The 18905-nt window shown below is 37.8% G+C and overlaps 1 protein-coding gene across 1 annotated transcript in view; it reads left to right on the top strand.

Moving 5' to 3' along the window:
• The window catches only part of LOC107661200 (synaptic vesicle membrane protein VAT-1 homolog), a 31427-nt gene extending 13278 nt beyond the window's left edge, over positions 1 to 18149 (top strand). The window contains exons 3-6 of the mRNA XM_016450688.1: positions 7103 to 7273; positions 9426 to 9515; positions 12828 to 13006; positions 14742 to 18149. Of these exons, the coding sequence (XP_016306174.1) occupies positions 7103 to 7273; positions 9426 to 9515; positions 12828 to 13006; positions 14742 to 15020 (719 nt within the window). The 3' untranslated portion in view covers positions 15021 to 18149. The remainder of the gene's footprint in view (positions 1 to 7102; positions 7274 to 9425; positions 9516 to 12827; positions 13007 to 14741) is intronic.
• Positions 18150 to 18905: the final 756 nt, after the last annotated feature.

Here is an 18905-nt window from a genome sequence, read left to right as displayed (position 1 = left end):
TCTTATTCCGAATCACTACGGTACACTTATAATAAGTACTTATATTTGGACTATTGTAGCCTGGTCAGGTCGTCACCGCTGCGGAGTAACACATACCTGTGTGAATCGCCATAGACATAAACTTAGAGAAGTAGCTCCGGTTTTAGGATTAATTATTGTAACTGAAAATCATATTTAGGTCAAAGCTGTCAGTTGTCTGTGAACTAAATCTGCTGTAAAGGGTGATCTGTTTAAGCCCACTGAAATGCTTGAATGCAGACACATTAACATCAGAGTCTCAATATTTTAGGTTAAAAAAACATTGAAGTAACACAGATTAAATAAAATAACTCATGCACATTCATTTCCCCGCTGCTGTAACGTTAGCAGTTTTACTAAAATACTATATGCATTTAGCCCTATGTGACGTCTGTTTTTATATTGTTTGTCAGCACACATAGCCTAAGTTACTATGTATCTGGATCAACTAGCCGAGTAGACAAATATAAATGTTTATTCATAACCATGCTAAAAAATAAGTCAATGTTAGCTGATGCTAACTGTCTAGCTAACGAGCTTGCTGGTGCTAAATTGAGGTATTTTTTTTTAAATAAAGTCCAAATATTATAATTCAACCACCTAGTTGATTACATCTGAGAGAAAAAGAAAGGATGTGATGTTCAGAACATGGTAACTACAGTAATTATCAAAGTGGGAAGTGATGCCCTCGGGGGGCATTTGGCCAGGGGTGGTTTTATACCACAGACAAGGTTTGAGAAGAAAAAAATCATTATGAAAATATAATGATATTTTCCTTATTATATTCATTATTTCCTTATTGGTTATTTTGGTAAAATCCCAGGTATTTTGAGCAATAGGATTATAAAAAAATATATGCTAATATAAAATTAAATGATAAAAGTAGCCTATATAAAACTGCAAAATAAATATTCATCTATCGGTACTTTTTACTTAAGTACATAAAAAATCAAGTACTTTTGTACTTTCACTCGAGTAAACTTGAAAACTGAGTACTTTTACTTTTACTGGAGTAATATTTTATTATACGTATCTATACTTTTATTCAAGTACTTGATTTGTGTACTTCGTCCACCACTGACAAAAATACACCGGAATCAATTCTGCTTGTGCTTCATGAATGAGGCCCAACGAACGGACTGAAATATTCTCATATTCCCTCTCTGGGGTCTGATATGTGTCTGATATCCCCTGTGAATGCTTATGGACATATGCATCAGACAGTGTGTGTGGATGAAGCTTTGGCTCGGGCTGGAAGGAAACGCTCTCGTCCAACTGGAGTGTTGTAGAAACCAGAATTCTCAAACAATCTCGAAAACGTCTCCTTGAACCGCCACCACACCCTAAAAGAGGGAATGTTTAAAGACAACTTTGTAGTAGTCACAAATATTTGCAGAGAAATCAAACCAAAACCCCCATAATAAATTGAGGTCTATGGTCTGTCATTCCTGGAGTGGGGGCGTCAATCACAGATGAGTAGTCTGTAGTTATGTAGCACATTGTGTTTCTCGTAATTATAACCATCAGCCTTTGTTTCAGCTTGTTCTTGAGATTGTTTGTGTGTGTGCCTATGAATGCTCATGTGTGTGTGTGTGTGTGTGTGTGTGTGTGTGTGTGTGCGTGCTCAGGAAGCCCTTGGTATCTCAGTGCACAGGATGTTTTTTGAATTCGCTGTAAAAATGGAAATGTGTTTCCTCTGAGTTTCACTGAGAGTGAGGAATGGCACCGCACCTTCATATGGAGCATGATGCATGATTTTAGGCAAATATTGATGTATTTTCTTCAAAGGATTTAGTTATTAGTTGATGCTTGTCACTCTTTTCCATTCAGCAACAGTGCAAGGGAACTGAAGCTGTCTGCATGAAAGTATCTGATCACAAACAGACATCGATAAATACAGGTGTAAACACGGACCAAAACGTTTTGACTGGATCAAAGGTATTTGAAAGTGCGTATGACTGCAGTGCATTTGTAATGTAAACACTTAAAGAGTGAAGAAAACCGTGAAGAACCGCCTACTTGTTATAATAGTTTGTTGTATCTGGAAAGCCTTAAAGGAAAGCCATAGATGTCAATGGGTGCTTCGCTTGTAAAATAAAACAAACATTACACTCGAACCAAAAACCGCATTCCAGGATTACAACATCCAGGAAGAGCAGTCGCCATCTGCTACAGTTTATGAAATCGATTTCTAATGATCTTTTACTGTCCCCTTCCCCTGTAATTTTTTAAAAGATTAGTTAATCCAAAAATGAATTCTGTCATTTATTCACTCATTCACCTCATGCCATTTCAGACTTTGGTTTCTTGTATGGAACACACAAACAAGATGTTTTGAAGAATGTTCACTCTGCTCTTTTCCATACAGTGTCCTTTGTCAGTCAAAGTAGACTGTATGACTTTGACAAAGTATGACTTCTAAAGTCATGCAATAGCTTTTTGTGAGGAAAAAGATACAACCACAGAAATTGAATTAGCTTTTATTTTTATATTTTCGGTTTTCATTTACATTTTAGATTATGATTTAATAATTTTATGTTTTGTCATTTTAATTTTTTATTTATTTTGTTCGTTTCATTGAATTTGTTTATGCATTTTATCTAATATAACAGGTGTAGTTTTAGTTCACCGTGACAACACTGCACAGCTGTCAAGTTTTATTTGCACTTTTACATTTTAAACTCGAGTCGCAATTGACACTTTCATTTTTCTGTGAAATTTTCCTTTACCTCATATATTACATTACATCTCTAGCCTTCCAGTTTGTTAGCATAAGCTCACTCCCCTATAAGGTTGGACATGTGGAAATGTGATATAGTAGCTTACTGCTGATTTTATAAACCGCCAGAACAAATCAGAGCAGAGCAGAGTACAGCCTCTTCATTGTGACAGCACCTCATGCCGAATACTACACCATTATCTGTCTGATTGGTGTGTGACTCACTTAAATTCGACTGACCAGTCACTAGCTGTTTTATTTGGTTTGCTGGACCTTTGCCTTTAGTGCTGATTTGAGATCCATTTTGAAGAACTCAACAGTAAGAATCCGATACGAGAAGCTGTTTATAGATGAGCACAAATTTACAGCCTCCACTTTGAATCCTGTCAAACAACTCGCAGTGAAACAAGTCTCTCTCTCTCTCTCTCTCTCTCTCTCTCTAAAACATCTCAAAGTTGCACTGAAATGTTATTGTGAATAATTAATTCATGCATGTTTCTTTCTTTTATTGATTGATTGATCGTGTGTGTCCTCTATTTGCACTGAGGGTGTGGGTTGAGTGCTCGTATGTTGGGAATCTGCAGAATTCCTCAGTGTTTTGGGGGAAAATTCCCTCTCGCTCGAGGAGGGTAATATTGTTGTGGCCGAGATTGTTGGCTGCCAAGTCTGTGTGTGCGTGTATGAATGTGTGGATAGAAGGAAGCATAAAGAGTTCACTGTGCGTGTGTTTCACCCTCGTATGCCCTTGTGTAAAACGACCTGATTAGATGAACATTGCACTTAATTTTCTTAAATAAAAATGCCACACAATCCTAAGCACAACAAATGGAATTAAACAGGAGAATCTGCTTATGTAGCTACGGATTCTTTGTTCCCTTGCTCTCCACAAGCCCGGAGTCAGTTTGAGCAGTGCACTTATATTTTATTCAGAAACACTTTGTTTGGATTACTTTTCAATTACAGTGTTGCCTTAGAAATGCCTTTGACGAAACGTCATATGGTCTGGTCCTCACTGCAGCTTACTCTGGCCAAGAACTGCCCACTTGGACAGAAAGAGATCTCCTGAAGCGAAACTACAGTTTTTGATTTAGCATGCTATTTAGAGGCGGGTTTATCTGTAATATAACACAATAATAGACTAGTGAAGGAAAAAAAAAAGTTTAAAACATTAAATGAAATAAATAAATAAAAGAAAGATACTTCCTTACCACTGGTGTTTTGTTAACACCATTAGTATGGCAAACATATTACTGTTGGGGGAAAAATAATTTTTTTAAAATTTATTATTATTATTATTATTATTATTATTATTGTTGTTTTTTTTTCTTGTTTTGTTTTTTGTTATTATTTGAATTGAATTATATTTAATTAGTTATTTAGTATATATTAATTTGAAAAAAAAAAATTATTTAAATGCAGCCTTGCATTTAATAATTATATATAATGTCTTTTCATATGTCCCTCCATATGACAGATATAGAAGGATATATATATATGTGTGTGTGTGTGTGTGTGTGTGTGTGTGTGTGTATATATGTATATATATATATATATATAACACACACACACACTCCAGTTATTAGACCTTGGGTCCGACTTATAAGCGTAATTTCCCATGGCCGAAGCAAAAGAAGTCAAATTCACGCAAAAGACTTAGCGAATGCTCGAGATTATCAGATATGAGCACACATGAAAGGTTCATTGTGTGTGTGTGAGGTTCAGGGGATCTGAGGGCAGCTCTGTCACAGGTCTTGTGATCGGAGCTCAGTGGTCATAGGGCAGCCTGGCACCGCACCCCCCACACAAGGTCCAGGAGGCAAGACAGCAGGTTAAAAGCATGATGTGAAAGAGACGTGTGTTCTCATGCATTGTGAGCTCTCTGACAGAGAAAATGGCGGCCCCGCTGCTTTCAGAGAAACCAACTCTTCCTGAGTCGCCATGGCAACACAAACTTCATTCACTAGCGAGTGAATGAGGGAGAGAAAGAGAGAGGGCCAGTTTAATGAAGTGATGGAACAGAAGAAGATACTGTATATGAGCACTACAGAGATTCAGTGTCGCCCCTTACTGAACTCTCATCTGATTCACTAGCTAAGTTAATTAACTTGCAGTGTGTTTGTATACATGGTTTTATTTAGCTATACGTTGTGGACAGCTTAACAATTTGTACCTTTCTACATCATAGTGGGAAGAAAAGTAAATATTCTTAATTTTTACGCAAATTGTAGAGTTTGACTGTATCAACTTCAACCATGCAGTTGCTATTAGTGTTATTGTACAAATAAGTTGATCAAGAACTACAAATCATGTTTTTTACAAACTAGGTAGCCTGTACCGAGTTAGGGATTTATATATTATTTTAGGCAAATTTTGCATGCCTGCTACCGTTTACTTTTTTTTTTTCTTTCTACCTTATATTTGCACGCTGTCATTGGGTTTATTTTATTATTTTACTTTATTTTATTTTAAGCTTCTAAAAATTTACTTAATTTTTATGAGTGCCAGGCTTTATTTTGTATCATTTTTCTTTTCTTCTTTTTTTATAGATTGTGTTTCTCAACCACACTGTTTTTGCATGCTGTTACTCATTCTGGCTTGTTTTTTATTTTGCTTTATTTTACTTTTTTACTTTATTTTGTTTTTTTTTTAATTATTTAATTTTGTTATTTTAAGCTAATGAAAATTTACTTAATTTTTAAGAGCGTCAGGCTTTATTTTGTATCATATCCATGGATTTTTTTCTTCTTTTTAATAGATTTTGTTTCTTGACTAGGCTGTTTTTGCATGCTGTTACTCATTCTGGCTTTTTTATTTTATTTGGAATATACTGAAATTAAAACTCATTATTTAAATTGTAGTAACATTTCACAATATTACAGTTCTTACTGCATTTCTGATCAAATAAATGCAGCCTTAGTGAGCATAAAGACTTCTTTCATTAATATTAAATCATCTTACCTACCCCAAACATTTGAACAGTAGTGTATCTGTGGTTAATAAACTTGTTTTAAGACCACCTGTTAATAATTAAACATCATTTTAAATGCAACATGTTCCCCGCTGACTAATCACCACAAATAAATCGATGTAAATGGTTTCAGTTTGTTGTTTTTACTTTGGGTGCTATGTGCGCAAATAGCCTAGTAAATATATATGCCATTAAAGACAAAATGGAAATCTAACATAAGAAGTCTTTAATAAGGCTTTCTGCTTTGCTGTTAGCAGACCCAATAAACTTTGAAGTCCACTCTACCTTTCACATTGTGTGTGTGTGTGTGTGTGTGTGTGTGTGTGTGTGTGCGTTTTTGTGACAAATGAGGACATACATTTGTATAATGACAAGGGTATGACATAGGTATTACAAGGAGAAGGTGACTTTTCAGGACATTACCCCATGTCCCCACTTTTCAAAACACATAAATCACACAGAATGGAGTGTATTTGTGAGTGAGAGTGTGTGTGAGTGAGTGTGTGAGTGAGTGTGTGTGTGAGTGTGTGTGGGTGTGTGTGGGTGTGTGTGGGTGGGTGGGTGGGTGTGTGGGCACCGGCCCTCCAGGACCGAGTTTGGACAGCCCTGACCTAGAGCACTTGATGATTACATTTTATGAATATCACTGTATGTACTGTATGTGCGCTCTATTCATTTTGTCATTAGATAAGCTTTACCCTTTGTAGGTTCATGCACTAGTGACCTTTTAAGACACGGCTCTGCCTCTCCCTTTGAAACACACACACAAGACACGCAGTAAAAATTTAGATTAAATGGATCTGCTCACAATCTATGTGTGATGTAAATGGCATCTTTAAGACATTAGACCCCAGACAGAGCTCATGATTGGTAACCTGCTGTCCTGGAGCCTCTTTCAGTCTTGAGGTTAAAGCTTGTCACTAAAAATACTATGCTTTGAAATGACTTAAAGATATTTGCTGTTGCTGTTTTTCAGTAGTAACGGTAGCAGACTGTGTACGCAGTAAACGGTTCTCATAAAAACTTTCACCATAAACCACCGCGTTTAAACGTTAAGCTTTTATGTTCATGAGTCTGAGTTTCTTTCTGATTCATTTGTGTTCCTCAACAGGAAAAAAAATGCACGAGTAGAAAAACATTAGAAAATCCATTAATAAATTGAAATCAAAGTTATTTGCCTTTGAAAGAACTTGCGAGTTAAACAAGGATAATGGCATTGCTACAATGGTCCTAATGTTTGTACATGTGTGGGTGTGTGCTCGTCTTTAAGGTCATATGGCAGCACTGAGTTTTATCCTGCTGTATCCTTTGCTTGCATGTTTCTGTTCTTGTTTTGAGATGGAAAATGCTGAAAATAAGTTGTGTTCGGGGCTTTTCTGGTTTTGTTTCCTCTCTAGGTGGGGTGGGCATCGCTGCCACTCAGTTGTGTAAAACGGTGAATGATGTCACATTGTTTGGCACCGCCTCGGCCAGCAAGCACGAGGTCATCAGCCAGGGCGGAGTCACGCACCCCATTGACTACCGGACACGTGATTATGTGGAGGAGATCCGTAAAATCAGCCCCAAAGGTGAGCACTCACACAGTAAACCAGCTTTAAGAACATAATCTACCATTCAAAAGTTTGGGGTCAAGATTTTTTTTTAAAGAAATGTATACTTTTATTCAGTAAGGACAAATTAAATTGATCAAAGTGACCATAAAGATACTGTTTTGAGCTTTCTATTGATCAAAGAATCCTGGAAAAATGTTTCCACAAAAATATTAAGCAACACAGCTGTTTTCAACATTGATAATAAGAAATGTTTCTTGAGCACCAAATCATCATATTAGAATAATTTCTGAAGGATCATGTGACACTGAAGACTGGAGTAATGATGATGGAAATGCAGCTTTGCATCACAGAAATAAATTATATTTTGGAATATACTGAAATTAAAACTCATTATTTAAATTGTAGTAACATTTCACAATATTACAGTTCTTACTGCATTTCTGATCAAATAAATGCAGCCTTAGTGAGCATAAAGACTTCTTTCATTAATATTAAATCATCTTACCTACCCCAAACATTTGAACAGTAGTGTATCTGTGGTTAATAAACTTGTTTTAAGACCACCTGTTAATAATTAAACATCATTTTAAATGCAACATGTTCCCCGCTGACTAATCACCACAAATAAATCGATGTAAATGGTTTCAGTTTGTTGTTTTTACTTTGGGTGCTATGTGCGCAAATAGCCTAGTAAATATATATGCCATTAAAGACAAAATGGAAATCTAACATAAGAAGTCTTTAATAAGGCTTTCTGCTTTGCTGTTAGCAGACCCAATAAACTTTGAAGTCCACTCTACCTTTCACATTGTGTGTGTGTGTGTGTGTGTGTGTGTGTGTGTGTGTGCGTTTTTGTGACAAATGAGGACATACATTTGTATAATGACAAGGGTATAACATAGGTATTACAAGGAGAAGGTGACTTTTCAGGACATTACCCCATGTCCCCACTTTTCAAAACACATAAATCACACAGAATGGAGTGTATTGAAAATCTGAAATAGCACAAAGTTTCCTGTGAGGGGTAGGTTTAGGGGTAGGGTTGGTGTAGGGCAATAGAATATACGATCTGTACAGTATAAAAACCATTAGGCCTATGGAATGTCCCCACTTTTCACAAAAAGAAACCTGTGTGTGTGTGTGTGTGTGTGTGAGTTGTAACTCTTATCACGGTGTCCGATAAAACATTGTTTACTCTTTTATCTTATCACAAAAATTTACAAAACAAATTCCTTCCTTTTTGTTTAGCTCTTTTCCATGACCGAACATTTTATTTGATGTACTCCTCTGACCATAACAGTCTTAGAAATTTAGAAACACAGTATCACATCGATGACATTCCACTCCGGTCAACACGAGAGCAGCGTTAACCCATAAAGAACTGTTAAATAAGGAACTTCAGCAATACATTGATGTGCTAAACTTGCTGTTGCTGTGGAGCTTTAAAGATTAAATAGCTTTTATTTTACAGTGCTAATTATCTAACCGCTAAAACACAGCATGATCAACATGCATTGCTGAAAACATCAAAATAATAAAATAAACATTCTTATAAAAGAAAGATTCTTTAATAAATAGAAATATAGAAAAATATAATAATATATTAGGGTCAGTAAGAAAAAAAAAGAAGTTTTTGAAAAGTGTCTCATGCTCACTAAAGCTGTATTTATTTGATAAAAATAGTAAAAACAGTAATTTCATCAAATATTGTTACAATTTAAAGCAACTGTTTTCTATTTTAATGTATTTTTAAAATGTAATTTCTTCCCGTCTTCAGTGTCACATGATCTTTTCAGAAATCATTCTATTATGCTGATTTACAATTTAAGTCTTTACTGTTATTTTTTCTGAATTTAATGCATCCTTGCGAAATAAAAATACTGATTTCTTTTAAAGAATCATACACTTTTTAAAAAAAAATTTTTTTATTCGCCATGTTAATGAAAGCCACAAAATAGCGAAAATTAAATGAACATTTAATTTACACAATATTCGCTTATAATTCACACAAGTATATTAAGACAGAAAACAGATGCACTCTTTTAAATTAAGACCGCTGTTAATTGGGCAAGCAGTTACAGTTTTATAGATAGTGTATATGAATTAATGCAAGAAGAACATTATTTTGGTCATTCACCATCTGTGTCTTTCTTCCTGTGTGTTTTAGGCTTGGATATTGTTCTGGATCCTCTGGGAGGCTCTGACACTCATAAGGGCTACAACCTACTGAAACCAATGGGGAAGCTCATCAGCTACGGTGAACCTTGATAGACACTCTGAGCATCAGCTCGCGTACACACGTTTTTTTTCATGTCACTTCGACCAAATGCTACAGTTTCAATTTGTAGGGCTGAGGTTTTGCTGGGTAAATTGGATGCATCCCAGCAGACGAGTCCGAGTAGCTTGATAGTGACGTATTACAGTAAATCAACTTCAGAAACACAATACCCGGAACAAGACCCCTTAAACAACATGGCGTCCTGAAGTCCCACCCAACTGTCTTTGTCCCTCTGTCTCTTTCTCTCGCGCACTCTCTTCCTCTATCCTGCTTTATCAGAACAATGGCTCCTCTATCTGACACAGAACCCAGAATGTGTCCGAATGTAGCAGACTGGGTCAGGTCCAAATCACAGGCCAACTCCGAGCTCGCTTTGTGTGAATATGTGTGTGTGAGAAAGAGAGACAGAGAGGGTTGTCATTGCTTTATGTGTACATTTCCCCCTCGCTAATGGTACGATAGAGTGTCATTTACTCTAATATCCTTTGTCGTCCCAATATGTGGCGTTTTGATCTTATTTCATGCTAATAAGCCACCTTTGAAGTGAACGGAGAGAATGATGGTTAGACTGTTAGAAATTGAAAGAGAAGACATGTGCGAAATGAAGGGGATAATCGTGTGGAGAGACACTAAAACGAGAGGGAGAAAACAAGCGATGGAGTGACAGACATGGGAAGCGACGCGAGAGGATGTGCGGACAGTGAGCGAATGAAGACGGGTCAAAGAGTGCGGTGTTGGAAAAGGGAGAAAGAGAGCGAGAAGGAGGGCCAGAGAGGCATGTCATTCCTCTGTAAATGAAGAACGCTCGCTGTGGGAGCCATTAAGCAGTAATTCACCCGTCGGTCAACCGCACACACATTTTACATGCAGAAAACTCACACAAATACCTATTCATGCTCGAGGAACATGCTCACAGTTCAGACGCCGCGCGCACAAACACACACACACACACACAAAGACATTTTTACATGCTGTAGGATGTAGGAATGGGTGGTATGATGGTAGAAATGTGTCGAGAGATTTTGTGGAACCGTTTATTCTGCCTTTTGTTTGGCTATTTTATGTTATTTACATGTGAGGGCAGCGAAGACGCATGAAAAAAAAAAGGATGTGCACAAGGAATAACTTGCTATTAATTGGTGCTAAAATGTTTGGGTTTGTTTACTCGTGTAGCTATTAAACAAAAGTTTTAAACTTATTAAGAGGCTTATTTTATGCTTATTAAGAAACTTATTCTTTTGTTAGAAATAATATTATATTTTTTCTAAGTTCTGAATTGGAGACACAATGCATTTTAGTATATAATTCACTCATTTATCCAAAACAGGCATTGACAAATGAATATCTAAAATATAAAACCATTCCCATTTGTTTATTTTGTTGAAAATATTCTTGAAATAAGTCTCTTACACTCACCAAGGCATTTAATCAAAAATACAGTAAAATGGTAATATTGTGAAATATTACAATTTAAAATGTAATTATTTTTTTAAATTTTTACTGTCACTTTTAATCAATTCATCCTTGCTGAATAAAAGTGTGAACAAAAAAAACGTATATGTATATTATAAATTCATGTCATCGTCACATTTTCTTGTTTAAATAAACTTTACTTACACTATCAGAAAAATAAAATAAAAATAATTATATTTTATATTTTTACATTAACAATTTATAATATTTTCTCTTTCCGTGATAGAAAATTACTCATGCTGTAATAACATTTCAGTCATACCTCCCATCCCATAAATCATAGTAATATCTTGCGAGAATGGATCCAAAATCCTGATATTAAGGCACTGATGTATATCTATGTCTTATGTGTCAACTTGATGTTTGTGTTTGCAGGTGCCGAAAAGGGAGAAAGAGAGCGAGAAGGAGGGCCAGAGAGGCATGTCATTCCTCTGTAAATGAAGAATGCTCACTGTGGGAGCCATTAAGCAGTAATTCACCCGTCGGTCAACCGCACACACATTTTACATGCAGAAAACTCACACAAATACCTATTCATGCTCGAGGAACATGCTCACAGTTCAGACGCCGCGCGCACAAACACACACACACACACACAAAGACATTTTTACATGCTGTAGGATGTAGGAATGGGTGGTATGATGGTAGAAATGTGTCGAGAGATTTTGTGGAACCGTTTATTCTGCCTTTTGTTTGGCTATTTTATGTTATTTACATGTGAGGGCAGCGAAGACGCATGAAAAAAAAAAGGATGTGCACAAGGAATAACTTGCTATTAATTGGTGCTAAAATGTTTGGGTTTGTTTACTCGTGTAGCTATTAAACAAAAGTTTTAAACTTATTAAGAGGCTTATTTTATGCTTATTAAGAAACTTATTCTTTTGTTAGAAATAATATTATATTTTTTCTAAGTTCTGAATTGGAGACACAATGCATTTTAGTATATAATTCACTCATTTATCCAAAACAGGCATTGACAAATGAATATCTAAAATATAAAACCATTCCCATTTGTTTATTTTGTTGAAAATATTCTTGAAATAAGTCTCTTACACTCACCAAGGCATTTAATCAAAAATACAGTAAAATGGTAATATTGTGAAATATTACAATTTAAAATGTAATTATTTTTTTAAATTTTTACTGTCACTTTTAATCAATTCATCCTTGCTGAATAAAAGTGTGAACAAAAAAAACGTATATGTATATTATAAATTCATGTCATCGTCACATTTTCTTGTTTAAATAAACTTTACTTACACTATCAGAAAAATAAAATAAAAATAATTATATTTTATATTTTTACATTAACAATGTAATCAATATTCTATTTATTAAACCCAAGTATGTATCTCTTCAAATTAGGGTTTTAAAGCATTTTACATTCAAAATAATAACTCAAGGCAGTAACTATTTATTTTATAACAATACAATATATTTTATTTTTGAACTTGTGTTCAGCTATTCTTTTTAACAGTTAACTTGTAACAATTTTTGTATTTTTCGGGTCATCAGTCATCAAAACTCTGTAAATATTGGTCTATTGGTCACAGACCAATAGGAGATTTAAGTTGATTACTCACTAAAAACTCCCACAGATCATGTTTTTGGGCCATTTCAAGTCATATGTTGACCTAACAAAGTGGTTATATCTAAGTGTGTGAGTTGATTACTTCTTTTTTTTTTTTAATTAATTTATTTTTTTATTAGTCTTTCCATTAACTCCATTGTGTGGTTCATTCAGACTGATTCGCGATCACACACGATCACAAGAGGCGGGATTTATCGCATGAACCAATCACAGCCGAACATAACCAGTCATATTCAATCATATCGCAATGGAGGCCTTGCCTCCTCTCTCTCGTAACTTTCTCCCATTCATTCTCAATTACCCCCATCAATCTCACCTCATCGCTCAGGCCATGGCAGCCGTTATGGACCTGTACAGACAGGGCAAGATCAAGCCCCGAATTGACTCCACCTACCACCTAGAACAGGTGAATGAATGAATGAGTGTCAGACGGGAGCTGATGTGTTTTGGGTAAAAGAACGCGAGTATAATTATATCTGGAAGTGTAATTTATGCCAGGAAGTTGAAATCCATTGAGATTAAATATATGCGAGGGTGTCAACTCAACCACCACCCATGCCTTGTACTCCTTCCACCCTTTGATCAATTGTTCCTGCCTCGTCCCTCACTTGTTCTTTCATCCATCTTTCCCCATTATTTCTCCTCCTTTCTTATCTCTCCTGTTGCTATGGAGATGTCTCTTCCTGCTTACAGTATGTAAGTGCGACTGCGAGCTGATGCTTTTATGACGATCCGGGCTTTTATCAGCCTCGTCAGACTTTGGTGTTATTGAAAATTCGTAAAAGGAATTATGAAGTGCTTTCGCATTCAACTGAAACTAATATTTCACAAGACTTGAGCTGATGAGAAGAAGAGCTGTTTGAAGCGCTCTGTGTATGTTGATCTCCCTGTCCTTCGCTCTCATTTCCTGTCTCATTCTCTTTCCTCAATCTGTCCACAAGTCAATCGTCAGGGCCAGGTTGCTTTTCCCTGTTGCTAGGAGATGGCTCGCTGTTGCCGTGGTGCTGGTTGTTAGGTAGAGTGGTAAAGGAGAGGTGAACTGGGTGGGAAACAGAGCGGGAGACAGGTGGACTGACCAGAGACTAGCTGATATACTGAACACTGAAAGAGGAAGAACACAAATTCATCTTCATCTGCATTTTAGCATTATATGATTGATAGTTGGATATATTGACATTATTGACATCAAACTGTAGTTGCTTAGCTACTTAAACAAATAGTGTATATGTGTGTGTGTATATATATATGAGAGAGAGATAATCAATTTTAGAATATAAAATATAAACAAAATTATTATCATTATATTAAATGTGTTAAATTAAAATTACTACATCATAAAAAGTTTTAATTTGTGTAATTATCCATGTATAAAATGTTAGAATATAAAATATAAACCAAAAAATTATATTTTTATTTTTATTATTTATAAATTATTAAAATTAAAGCCATACTGCTATCTAAATTTGAGTACTGGCCATTGAGGAACAGTGATAGACAATATATAGAACAATATTCGCTGATATTCAGACATTTTGAGGTTATTGCCATTTGTAAATAAATGTTTGATTAGCCAGTTGAAAGAAATAATCATTTTGCCTATTGTTGTTTCTGAAATAAACCGACATTTTTCAAACTGTTTTTTTTTTAGTGAGTTGCAGTAAATATGGTCCATGAAATCAGAATTGGAGTTTTGTGTATTTTTTCCATATGCGTTAACTTTAAAGGTAGTGTAGGCGATTGCTATCAGGATGTGAAGAGACTTTCAGTCAGCATAACAAAAATGTTTCTGAACCAAATCACCTACCCTGCCTTTAAAGACCCTCTAGACTTCTGGTACTCAGGGGCGTTTCCAAATTTTTGTTCAATAAAATGCTCTTTTAGTAATTCATGGTTCTCACTGCTATAAATCCAAAGGCTTGTAGCTAGAGGTCATCTGCCACCTTATTCTCTGGCGTAAGAGTAAATTTGGAGACATGAAGAATCTCATAAAGGATGTTTGTGTGCGTGTGAAGTTCAGTATTAGATCAACTGTCAACAGCTTGTTAGATATTCTTACCACAGCAGATGGCCAGTCAAGCTGCTCTCTCTGCCGTTCCTCATCCGCACCCTCACCAGTCTCTCTCTCTCTCTCTCTTGCTCAGGTTGGTGATGCCATGCGTAGGATGCAAGAGAGGAACAACATCGGTAAAATTATCCTCACCACCGAGCCCATGAAGGAAGAGGAGAAGAAAGAGGAGGCCAAGAAAGACGAGGAAAAGAAGAAAGATGACAAGAAAAAGGATGACAAGAAGAAGGAAGACAAGAAGAAGGACGATGCCAAGAAGGAGGAGAAAAAGGAGGAGAAGAAGAAGGAAGAGGCCAAGAAGGACGACAAGAAAGCAGAAGAAAAGAAGGAAGAAACCAAGAAAGAGGAGAACTGAGTGGAGAGCTTTGTGTCAGCGGTTTGGGAGTGGTTTGAGTGAGTGTGTGTGTGTGTGTGTTATGTGTGATTGTGTGTGTGTGTGTGTATGGAGGGGTGTATAGTGTAATTAGCTTAACCCCAGTTGATTCCTGACATTAGATCTGCATTTCTGCAATCATTCAGTCAACAGAATTCACACACCACTTATGTTCACCCACACCCACACACACACACACACACACGCACTTTATACACCAAGGGAACACACCACTTTATCGTTCTGTTGTAACCTGGTAGTATTTATTCCCAGTTCTGCTGCGTCCTTTTTAACTATTTCATATGACTGCATGCCACCAAGGCATGTTAGGGCAGTATTATCCTTTTTATAACTATCACCGCAGTGTTTACTCAACCAACGTCTTTAATTATATAACAAAATAACCTTACTCTGCACCCTTTAAAATCGTACTACCGTATCCTCTAACGTTATTCCTGCCAAACTAATGCACTATAAAATTATTGTATATCACTGAAATATTCTTTGTAGACGCAAACCAAGAACCACCTCATTCGCTCTCTACACCCCTCCGTGTGTTTGCGTATCCACTGTGAGTTTGGCTTTTGTTTCCTTTTCGTCTCTGTTCTGAAGTGGGTGCACTTGTTTGATTCGCCATACGTCATCAAAAGTGAAAGAGCTTTTTTTTTCTGCCCACCTTGGCATGCAAAAACAAGAGCACCCACCTACACTCCCACTGTTTATGTTGTTTTCCCCTTATTGGGCCAGACTCACTGACATGTACTCAAGCCCCGCCCCCCTGGAGGAGTCAGGGTGGTTTCTGATTGGCCGAGAGGGACAACAGGCTTCTTTTATGCGTACACATGTGCACATCGCAGACGTTACCCCAAAAACTAACAAGGGTGCTTTAGGCCTCAGCTGATCAATGCGCCATGTCATTAAAACGGGGCAAGCGCCAGGGTTTTAATGAGTCTTGCTTGGCAAGCAGGACCAATTATAGAGAACATTCTCCCAGCCTTTTTCCCATCATTTCTCTTGTATCAGATGTGGACTCATAAAGACAGGAGTGGCCTTTCATTCCAGAACCTCCTCCAGGATTCCTCGGGATCCTGACGCTTTCCGCCCCTCGTTCCCGTGACTGCTTACCACACGATCATGCTGACCTGCAGCTCGCATTTAAATATGATCTCCGCTCCGTCTGGCTTTTCTAACTCCGCTCTCTCTCGTTCTCTACCCATTTCGTCATTGTGGTTGGCATAGCAACAGCAGTTAGGCTAGTTAGGGATGACGGTTAGGTCTCACCCCCACATCGCAGGCGGACGCAAACAGACAACCACTCTCGGCTTCTTTTATACCATAAACTTTGGTGGTTTTATTTGAATGCATTTAGGAATGTGGCTACACCCTCGCTTAGACATGTCAATCAATCCCTCTGGCTCCTCCTCCTCCTGTTTCTCAGAGCAGTAATCTACTGCCTCCGCTGGTGATTTATATGCATTGCAGTGCTATCATTCAAGTAATCAAGACACCTGCTGACCGCTCTCTTTCTTTTCACACTGTGAGTCTGGTTCATCTCAGTGAGTGTTTATGTGAAACAAAACCAGAGCCCCTCTTTTATATGTACGTTTGTTGTGTGCGAGTATGTGTGTTTCTGTATTTGGCTGTCTGTCATCAGGTTTGTTGTCGGATTTAGATTAAAAAAATCTTTCTTTCTTTCTGTCTCTCTACCTCCCTCATGCTACCTTATGCTACCGTCTGGCATTTTAACCGTCTCTTCCTCTCCTCCGTCAGTTTCTAACTCTCACCGTCACTCTTGAATATCCCGGCCCCCGTGAACGGCCTGCATTGGTTTGCTATCGTTTGCACTCAGCTTGCATTTACAGAGCATGGCGGTTCCACACCCAATCCACCGTATCTCTGGTTCCCGTCCGGGTTTTCACACCGTTTCAGTCACATTCTCGTTCTCCCACCAACACACTCGCTCTGTATGCGCCTCTAAAACCGAGAAACAAGCGTTTGAACATGCATGGAGATGCTCAGAAGGCCGCATTGTTCGATGCATGCTCGTGTTTACATAATCACTACGAGTGCAGATAACCGTTCAGGCCCAGAATGCACTGGGGTGGGTGTGGAACAGCCATACTAGTCTGAAGAGTCACCATGTTCCAACTCACTGAATCCCGATCCGGTTTTGAGTTCCGGATCCGAGGGATTGAGTTTCAGTTTCTTGTTGTGTTCCGCTGGTTCTCTTCCTGTGTTCCCGTGGATGGTGACTCAGAGCACCAAGTGACCCTAACTAACTTCAGTGAAAAATATCCGTCCTCTTTGTATTATGTTTCATTTTTTGTTTTTGTTTTTGTGGTCTGCATTTCAGTAGTTTGAGTTCAAAAGGCTTTGCTGCAGTTCCTCCAAAATGTGATGAATCATGTGATTTCGTTGGTCTTGACTGAGTGTGCCAAACTTTTTCGTGAAGGCATGACCTTCGTTATAACTGTGCTTACTGTACTGAAGAAAAAAAAAACGAAGAATGAAAGCTGAAGAAAAAAAACCTAACCGTCCGTGGTTTTTGTCAAAATGACCTTGCAGTAAAAGATCTGGAGATTCTGAATTCGCTCCTGTCGTGTGTGGTCGACTACGCCCTGAATATTATTGGTGCTGACTGATTTCCGAATTTTGTTTTCTGCTAACGTTCGAATCCATGCAAAACCTCTCGTTCTCACTGTGCCTCAGTCGTAGACCAACACCAGATTGCCTCCACGCATGTTTACACGCGAATGCATATACACGCACGTAGACAGTAGTTCGTCCCTAACGCCGTCTCAGCTCTGCTGTCCTGAGGGGCTGGAATCTCATTCCCACTGATCTGAAACCCCCTCAGATCAGGTGTACTGTTGTTTACGGATGCACTTTTGTGTATCATGTGGGTGTTCATAGGAAATTAGGCGTCTTTTCTAACCTATGACCCGAGGTAACCCAACAAAAAGATCCAGCAGCAGTGAGAACGAACGAATGATTCATGTCTGTGTAGTTTTCCAAGCTGTTTCAGGATTTGCTGGCTATTCGTTGTTGTTTTTTTGTTTCTCAGTGAATGTACAGTAATTAATCGCGATCCTGAAAGGATAGTTCACCTAAAAATGAAAATTGTCATTATTTACTCACCCTCGTGTTGTTTCAAACCTGTGAGACTTCCTTTATCTGTGAAGCATAAAAGGAGATATTTTTGACCATGCAATGGAAGTCAATGGTAACCAAAAGAAAGGATTTCGTTCCCAACATTCTTCCAAGTATCTTTTTGTGCAGAAGAAAGAGTCATGCAGGTTTGGAACGACATGAAGGTGAGTAAATAATCATAGAATTGTCATTTTTGGGTGACCTATGCCTTTAACATCTAGTCTTAGAGGCCCGTTCACGAGCAAACCCTGCTGTGTTTTCATTTCCAGACGATCCAGCAGCGACATTCCGGTTCTGGAACTCGTCTCGGCTGCTTATGACATCAGAGCGGCTGTCGATTCGGTTTCGTCCCTAGTTCTGTCTGCATTGGCAAGCGTTAAGCGCCGCTGGGTCCGTTCAGAGACCGTTCGGAGCACCCACACCCAAAAACAATGACATCTGGGCTGGGAATGCTCACTTTAAATCTCTCAAGGTTTAGACATTATTATTATAGCGTGATGGTTTGGAGTATTCTTCCTCTTCCTTTTTTTTTTTTCTTGGAGCTCACAACGGCTCCACAATGAGCTCAGCTGCAGGTGCGAGAGTCTCTCGTGGATATGGAATTGTGCGACTGGGAGCCAGAGAGAGGCTCGGATCGAGCCAAGCTGCTTCCTTCCTCAGTCTCTCAATCCAATAGCTTTCCCAGAACAGGAAACGCCCCTCAGGTTTGCAGAGTGC

Source organism: Sinocyclocheilus anshuiensis, unplaced genomic scaffold (assembly GCF_001515605.1).
Source record: "Sinocyclocheilus anshuiensis isolate Anshui unplaced genomic scaffold, SAMN03320099.WGS_v1.1 scaffold2630, whole genome shotgun sequence".
Classification (NCBI taxonomy): Eukaryota; Metazoa; Chordata; class Actinopteri; order Cypriniformes; family Cyprinidae; genus Sinocyclocheilus; species Sinocyclocheilus anshuiensis.
Note: the sequence above shows the minus strand (reverse complement) of the source record. Positions and strands in the feature narration are given on the sequence as shown.